The sequence below is a fragment of the Haplochromis burtoni genome, unplaced genomic scaffold (genome assembly GCF_018398535.1).
Source record: "Haplochromis burtoni strain Fernald_Lab_line unplaced genomic scaffold, NCSU_Asbu1 Contig_97, whole genome shotgun sequence".
NCBI lineage: Eukaryota > Metazoa > Chordata > Actinopteri > Cichliformes > Cichlidae > Haplochromis > Haplochromis burtoni.
Window position 1 is genome coordinate 248,253 of NW_024582458.1, and position 8,719 is coordinate 256,971.

General features: G+C 41.8%; 1 protein-coding gene across 3 annotated transcripts; it reads right to left on the reverse strand.

The window, feature by feature from the left end:
* Positions 1 to 72: 72 nt before the first annotated feature.
* Positions 73 to 7,763, reverse strand: si:ch211-112f3.4 (EF-hand and coiled-coil domain-containing protein 1). Of its 3 annotated transcripts, none has more exons than XM_014337159.2 (9): positions 6,590 to 7,739; positions 5,056 to 5,497; positions 4,818 to 4,952; positions 4,368 to 4,438; positions 3,929 to 4,070; positions 2,987 to 3,074; positions 2,434 to 2,547; positions 1,918 to 1,987; positions 73 to 1,836 (listed from the first exon to the last, which is right to left on the reverse strand). In XM_014337159.2, exons 1-9 carry the CDS (start codon positions 7,194 to 7,196, stop codon positions 1,769 to 1,771), a joined length of 1,737 nt encoding a protein of 578 aa, XP_014192645.1. In that variant the 5' UTR covers positions 7,197 to 7,739; the 3' UTR covers positions 73 to 1,768. The 3 variants fall into 3 exon arrangements, with proteins under 3 accessions (XP_014192645.1, XP_005933553.1, XP_042078826.1); XM_005933491.3 differs by having other exon boundaries at positions 73 to 1,804; positions 6,590 to 7,736; XM_042222892.1 differs by having other exon boundaries at positions 73 to 1,987; positions 6,590 to 7,763.
* Between the last annotated feature and the right edge of the window lie 956 nt (positions 7,764 to 8,719).

Genomic DNA, 8,719 nt, shown 5'->3' on the forward strand with positions numbered 1-8,719 from the left:
GTGTGTGTGTGTGTGTGTGTGTGTGTGTGTGTGTGTGTGTGTGTGTGTGTGTGTGTTTGCCCAATTCATTGTCAATATAATGGTTGCTAAACTTGGCCAAAGATCTATTTAAATTGCATAATTTTATTTTACACACTGATGTGTATCTTTACATTTTAGCAGTTATTAATATTGCAGCATATCATTTAGTACAGTTAATTAGCCATCAAGGAACATGCATTTATTTTATACTTGCTTCAGGAGGTATTCAGACCTCCTACATCTCTCCAATTTTTGCAGACATTTGTTTTGAAACGGCTAAAACTGACATTTTTCCACATTAATCCAAACTACACTGCCTACAATGATAATGTTACACAGTTCTCCTTAACAAAAACATTTAGACTCTTTGCTGCAGTGTTCTAAATTGTGGTGCTATAATTACTCTTGATCTGTTATTAGAACTGGACTGATTGGACAGTGTAGAAAGAAGCTCTTTTATATAGAAGAAGAAGAATTTACAAAACCTAAGCCATAAAGACCAATGATGTCTGCAGGTGCTATCCATAAAACTGTGACAAATCACACATCAGATCAGGCTCTCAAATGTTTCTAAAGCTTTCAGCGTACCAGGAAGCACAGTTCATCAATAATTGTGAACAGTAATTGTGTTTAAACCAACAGTACTCGCGCTTTGCCTGAAACGTAACTAAGCAAGTAGGGAAGCGACCACAGAGAGTTAAGATGACTCTAACAGACATTTAGAAGTTCTCTGCAGCGTCCGGAGAACATGCCATCTCAGCTGCACTACATTGCTTTGAGCTTTACCTTGAGGTAAGAGGCTGCCTGACAGCTCTCTGGTAGTTTGGCAAGCAGCATTTAAAACATCTGGAAGTCTGTTGGTGCATAAACTCTTTAGCCATAACTTCAAGCATTATTTCTGTCCAGCTGCTGCCTAAAACATCTGAACAATGACACACGGCATCACGTGATGATGGTACTTCCTAGCAGCACATATGAGGAGGCTGATCAGACGTAAACGGTGAATGAAGGCTGCCAAATAGAGGGATGTTCTTTGAATAACACCTCGTGTGTGCTGACACAACCTGAGATATGACCTGATATTCTCAGACTATCCTCAAATCATCCAAATAAAGCTTAGACTCAAAGCGGATACATTACAAGAGACACAAGGATAGCAGTGCAGTTTAATGGGGGTTTTCAGTGTTATCTGATTAGAATGAAACCTGGAAAACATTAGCTTTTCAAAAAATAAAGGTATTTGGATATATTTTAACACAACTTAATGAGACAATAATTACACAAGAATCACTGAAGTACAGTATATTCCACCAAACATGTGTCTAGTAGACGTTTGCTATACTAGTAAATGAAAGCTGGATGAACTGGTCTCTTTGAAGAGTCTCTTGGATGTGCTTTTCTTTTCAGCTTGAGTGTGTTTCAGATCAGATGGCCTTGGAATTTCTGTCTTCACAGAAATGGAAGAAAAGTCCAGTAAAAACAAATAATCATTCAACCTAAACAGATGCGGAATAAAACACTAGCAGACTAAATTACATAAATTATTTCATTATTAAATACTTTAAAAATTACATGGTGCAAACAAGCTAATCATGCAATACAGCACATGTGTTACAGCTGACTCAGCAGGAGATGAGCAGTGGGTTGACACTGCTAGTTTGACATCCTGAGGGTAGAAGCAGGAGTTTCTCTCTGTCTCTCCTCCTCCTCCGTCATCCTTTCTCCTCCATCTTTGAGAAGTTGTGGATCAGTGGACGGAGAGAGAATCAGCGACCTGCAGGATCTGGGACGGTCCCGGAGAAAGGGGAATAAAAGCTATTGAAAAAGTAAAGAAATGAACAAAAATGAAGAAATAAGAGCATTTGGATAAAACTGGATAGCTCAGAGCAGACGCACCAGCTCCACCCCTGCTGCACACATCCAAAGTATCCATCACCATCTTCCCCAGCCCCCTGCTGGACATGTTCTAGAAGAAAAAACAAACGTTTTCACTCATTGTAAGACTACTGCTAAGCCAAAACAGCATGATGTCATACCAGTGCTTAGCACAGTATACTGGCACATTGATTACACCCTGGTCTGAATCACTTAAATGTTAAGTAATCACAGATTCCTGATTTTTTTGTGTGTAATTTTAAACAGAATAAACACGAGTTAATGACAGGCTCGTTTTGTTGGGGTGGAAGCGTAGTAATGTTATATATGAGGTCCAAAATCCTACTTCAAATGAACTTAATTACACAGTGAATATAATATTTATGTATAAACTATTATATACATTTTTATGAGCAGCACCTCTGTCAGCAGAGGCTTTTTAACGCATCACAAATACACATATAAATGGTAAGCAACAGAAAATGAAATGGAGGAACCACTAGATGGCGCTGATGAGGTGTAACAATGCACGAATACCTTGTTACGTAGCTGCAGCAGCAACGCGAGTGAATCAGTGAGTTTGCCCTCCAACAAAGACAGACGTGTTTTCGCATTTTCCTCTTGTGTCCTCTCCTCCTCTTCCTCAGGACTCTAGTGAACACGAAATGCATGCGCCCATTACAATCCTGTTCAAACTGGGTGGGTTTAAAAACAAAAAAAGCTCAGTGCTTCCAGGTGCATTTTTTTATAAGCTAAAGACCTCAAAGTCAGAGGATCCTCTATGAGCAGCACTTGGCGACAGTGAGAATTAAAAAGTCCCTTTTAAGAGGAAGAGACATCCAGGCTCGAGGAGCTAGATGAGTATGAGCCAGCTCAAAAGGATGTGTCAGGACATTCAAGACTTATATTGATAGGAAGATATTCTCCAACATTAAAGTGTATTTATAGCAAAAAAACAAAAAATCTAGAAACGCAAATGTCAAAAATTATGATTTATAAGAAAAAACGGTGGAAAAGACAATCTTTTGTTAATACATTTCTGACACTTTATATGTCAAACTGACAAAAAGCAAGAGCATCTTTTCCTCACCGCTTGTTTAAAGCCTCCCTGCGGCCGCTCTTGGTTTGGTCCTTTCTGACAGAAGTGCCCCCTGTTGTCTTTAGAAGTGCTGCTGAAACTGAAAATTTCAAATTTTCAATTTTGATTCATCATTTAATAAAACTTGTTTACAATAATTTTCAGTCCAGTTCTTGTGTAACCTGGCATACTTCAGCCTTTTCTCCCTCTTTCTCTTCCTTAAGAAAGGCTTCTTGAAACCCACCCTACCACTTAGACCACTGGAGATGCTTCAGCAAAAAGCAGATGGATGAGCTGAAGGACCAGATGCATACATGGATGGATTTTTTCCTATTCCTCAAGAATATGTTCAGAGACTGTTCATCTGCTGTAGGTTTGTAGGCTTCCCACCTCTTCTTTTACCCTCTACTTCTCCAGTTTTCTCAGTTTTTTAAGGACCCAATGCACACCACACTGAGATATCCAAAGTTTAATCCAGCCAAAGAAACAGGCTGTGGAGGAGCAGCTCACCTACTTATGGGAATGTTTGTGGTTCAATCCCTATCTGCTCCAGTCTGCATGTTAACTATCTTTTGGCAAGTTACTACCCCCAAGCTGCTCTCCGATGCATCCATCAGAGCATGAATGTGTGTGAATGTTCGATAAAAAGCACTTGCATAGAAAAAAGTGCTTGTGTGAACCAGTCCATTTACCATTAGTGTTGTCTGTGTAGAGAGTGAATGTTAAGATATGTGTTTGAGCTTATTGGTGCAAAGTAAAAAGTACACATCTTTGGTGACTTCGGTTGCCTAACCCTAAACATAAACCAATCATTTTTGTGTCGTGAAAACTGTTTTTTGAATTCTTCAACAGTAGAACAGATGTGAGAAAGCCAGCTGTATTTTGTTTTTGCTATCAAATTGTCAGATTAACATTAGAGAAAATGCCAAGTATGAACACAAGATGTTAGCTAACCCTTTGCTACAGCCGTGCATTCGTCCAATGTGCCTCTTCACCTCCATCAGGCAGCGCTGTTCTTCCTCTCTCATCCTACTGTCCTCCTCCTCTTCATCAGATGCAGCTCTTCCCTCCACTGCCCTCTGTAGACACTCAGCATCTGCAGACAGAGCAACTGCATAGTTCAGTCATCAAAGACAGCTTAGGGCCCAAGACTGCAGAATACTGACGATTTCTCTGCTGTGGCAACTGTTAAAGGAATAAGGTTTTGGTTTCTTTGTGACCGGTTTCACCTAGCGACAGCAAACAACCTCCCACAATTACAGAATACATACTTTTCCATAGCGACCAGTGATTTCCATAGAGTTACTGAGCAGTCTCTAGGCCTGTGTAACTGGAGCCTCAATAAGACCACACTAACACTCTCATGCTGATCTGTGTTTTTGCAGTTACTCACCTGTTTTGCTGCAAGTGTCTTCGGGGTGGTTCTGTTGACTTCCAGGGCTGAGGACACACGTGCAGCTGGTTCTGAGGGTGGTAAAAGGCAGAGGCCATACCTTAAATGCCTTTTTAAGGTAAATGTTTTTTTGTTTTGTTTTTTTACCAATTACATTTCAAATTTAATAGCATAGCAATAACTAAGTGATGCATGTACCATAATAATCAGAACTGTCCATTTTATTGCTATGCTCAGGTTTTGCATAACTAAGTTAAGTTGCTTATTAAATGTTATTTTCTAGGGGTTGCGTAAGGTCTCCTAGACACAAACTTGCGTGCATCTTAACCTGGGCACCCTGTGGCATCAAGTTTCAAATCAGCAGAGTACACAAGCAAATGATGTGTAAATAGATGCACAAACACACCCATGTACTGAATTCCTTCACCTGCTCATGACCACACATGGTACCTGTATCTGTGCAGCTCAGTCTCAAGCTGGGTGATCCTGGACTGGAGTTGGGGCACAGACCGGGCCTGCTCCTGGATCAGCCGAACCTGCTGCAGCCCCGAGCTCAGAGCCTCCCTAGCCTCCTCTGCCCGCTTCCTGATGGAGATCACCAAAGATCATCTCACTAGTCTCCTACATCCACTCAAATATCATTCAGCAAGCTTTTAAAAACCTTCCACTGATGAATAGTAACTCCAACCTGATCTGAGTGTTCTCCTTCCTCAGTGCAGCCTCCACCCCCTGCAACTTGCGCACCTCCTGGTACGCCCACTGCAGCTCCTCCTCCAGATGCTTATTGAATCTGATGGCCTCCTCCAGCTGCCCATCACGTGAGGAGCGGATCAGCTTCAGCTCCCTTAGAAGTGGGTCTCTGATATCTCGTTTCCTTGCCACTCTCCTTGCTGAGTCTCCTGCAGCACTGCTTAACTGTCCTTTAATTCTTTGAGTTGGAACTAGTTTTCCCTGGATAAATGTGATTGAAGTCTTAGGCTTTGAAACCGTAGGGTTGTAGCAGGATGCAGAAGGGAGGGTGCTGCTCCTCTCCTGTCGGAGCGCCACCTCCAGGGCCAGGCAGCGGGCATCGCTCCCCTGCAGCGCTGAGCGGAGGTCCTCCACCAGCTCCCTTAGAGCTGCCACCTCATCTGGAGAAGAAGAAAGAGGAACATGTGAAGTGAAACCAGATCATGTGCATAATAATATATCCATAGTTTTACATTTAACCTTTATAGGTGAACTTTAAAAGTGAAATGTGTGTGTTTTCATTTTATTCTGCTGCATATTTCTTTTCATTAGATTTCAGTGATTTTACTTTTTACTGCACTATACCTGTCTGGCAAAAACGCTAAATATGTAGAAGATTTTAAATAAAGATATAAACATGATAACTATTAAGACAGATTCTCTTCATCCTTTTAGATACTCAGCATCTAGTTTGAGCTGCTTGTCATGTTTTATATGCCGATAAGTGGATGACAGTTCTACTAAACTACTACTGAATTTCCTGGAGAAACCCACCCGAGGGATTAATAAAGTTTCATCTAATCTAATCTAAACTTCTCTCATAATTTCATTTTTATAACAGTTTGAGACACAAAGAAGCTGAATGTTCCAAAACTTTATCAAAAACATAAAGAGAAGAATGAAAAAAACATCCCAATGGATAAATGCTTTCTTCTTATCTACAACAGTGATGCCATCTTCTGTCTTGTGGAGCCAGTACCTCAGGTTAAGAACAGATTACAGAACATAAACCATGTCTCCTACGCTAACTAAAGCCTGATTTATAATATGAACATTGTAATAATGTTACAGAGTTTTTGTGTGCAAGGTGACAATTAAGATCAGTGGAGGAAACCCTGAATGAAGCTGCAAATTAAACTTTCTTTAGGAAAACATATAAAAAGATAACAATTTTAAAACGCTTGTGCCCAAAAGCCCAGTTTGCCCGCCGCCATGACAGCTGTTACCGGGCTCTTCTAGATGTCATTTCTAAATAAGAGTCTTTGATAGTGTAATAATACATTTTGTATTAGCCTGGGATTATGCTGCACTAACAATTGGTATATGAAGTAGTGATATTATAGTGTTTGGTTGTATATAATTATAAGGTCATCCTGCACAATTTAATAAAGGTGAGACAGCAGAGCACATTCTAAACAGGGATTTGAAATGTTCTGGCTTCCATCATCGAGCTATTAAAATGCACATATAAGACAGACCTCCTTCTCCAGTACCTGGTTCACGGTGCTCTGAGGTCCGATCTTTCACAGATGTGTTGACTGATCCATTCTGGTCCTTTGTCAGATCAAAACTGACACACTTTCTCCGCCTAACTCGCGGCCACCGAAGCCGGATCTGTTTCTCTACCAGCTCTGTATCCTCGCTAACGGGCAGACGCAAGGCACACTCCCCGGTACCTCTACGCGCACTGCGCACACGGAAATACCCACAGAGCCGTGAGTGAAATTCTTTGAAAGAGAGCTGGCTGGGAAGCCCAGAGCATATATCTCTAAACTCTTCATCTTCCTCTTCTCGTTCTCCAGCTCCCGCTGTTTCCTTTACGGTCGCAGTTTTCTTTCCTACCTCAGCTCTGTTCAGTCCCAGAACGGCACAGAGCGCAGTGAAATCTTTCGCCGACACAGTATCGTGCCGGCTGGGGAAGGCCAGGTGGTGGAAGACTTCTTGCAGATATTGGTCTATTCCAGTGGCCAAGACAACGATTTCGTTCTCCACTCCAGGATCGGAGCAGTGGTGGTGTGCCAGGGCGCTCCGGAGCCACTCGCTTTTACGCGCTGCACGCGGTGAGGGCTGTACGCGCTGCATGGCCGGTGAAGTGCACATAAATTAAAAGATATTATCAAACGGAAGCAGACTGGAGAAATTAGCACTGGATGAGATCTAAAAACGTGTGAGGCTAAGACGATTTACGGGTTGGTGTGCCCCTGCGCATTTCCCTGAAAATCCTCACTTTACATTCCTCACAGCGACGCATCAAGTCAAGATCTGATCCCCGCCGGTAAGGGGAAAAAAGTACTAAGGGAGGGCTCCACCCTTCTGTGTGCATACAGTGACCGCATGAGCGTGCGTGTGAGTGCATTAATACGTGTTTTTAACCGCTTACGGCGAAGCATTCCGGGTGTTTGATGCCTGTCATGAAAGTGGATCAAATGTCAGGTAGAAGTAATCTCAACAAAGAGCAAAAGATTTCCATATATGAATCTGTTGCACGTTTTTCAGTTAAATTGTGATCTGCAGGGTATTTTGTGACAACAACGCGTCCAGAATGAGTCATGGCGGGTTTCTCTTCTGCATCGGTCTCACTGGGCTGCCTGTTAAAGACGAGTAACCTGACTCCTTTTGGATCTTCTGTCCACTGATCTCACAAACATACCTTCCTTTAGAAGTCAAATGTGAATTTGTTTCTGGGAAGCTGAGCAACGTCAACCGGAAATACCTTCCCACACCCTGACCTCACCACTTATCACCCACCTGACAGCCAAAACAAAGAGGGCTTCTTGAGTTTACTTACCTGGGCATGACTGCACCACAAAGCGCATATTCCACATTAATCACACTCCTCTGCTGCACTTACATGGCACACACAGAAGAAATCAGTTCTTCAGAACTAGTGCCAAAACAATTTGTAAACCAACATTAATGCGTTTGACATTTAGGAAGTTTATCAGTCAGAAAAGCAAAAAAGCTTCTCAGCTGTGGTCACTGAGTTCTGTGTTTGGTTAGTTACTCACAAAGACTCATCTACAGATGTCCTGTTTGGCTCTGAAGGCTTTTCCCAATAAATGTTGCCCTTTGTTTACACAAACGCAGCAATTAAAGCAAAGACAAAAGCAGTGCGTTTCCATGCAAGCACAGTCAGACAGACATTATTTCAACATACGTTGTACTCAGTACTCTTTGCTGCTCGACACAGACACAGATAAAGCTGTGTTAAAAGACTTCTAATGGAGCCGACTTTGTGTTTGTGAACATTTTATTGACTCAACAGAAGCCCTTCCCCTTTTACCTCTTCAAACTACAATATGATCCATTCAGGATGGAAGCTGTTGTCATGTTCTCAGTACATTTAATCCTTACATAGATATTCAGGAGTCACTGGTGTAGAGACACATTTGCCATTACGCAATCTAACATAACAGGTCTGCCATAGCATCTGTCATTAGGAAACTCATGATGCCAAGTTGTGGTACTTTTATAACAGATATTTTTGCTTATGGTTTACCACCAAAGGTTGGGCTGTACTAGAGTGCATTTCATGTTTCACACACAATCTGGCAATGTGACCAAATGAGAACATTATGAGCCGCTTTTAACTGAAACCTTTTTCAGCCGCTTAGCAAAGCAAT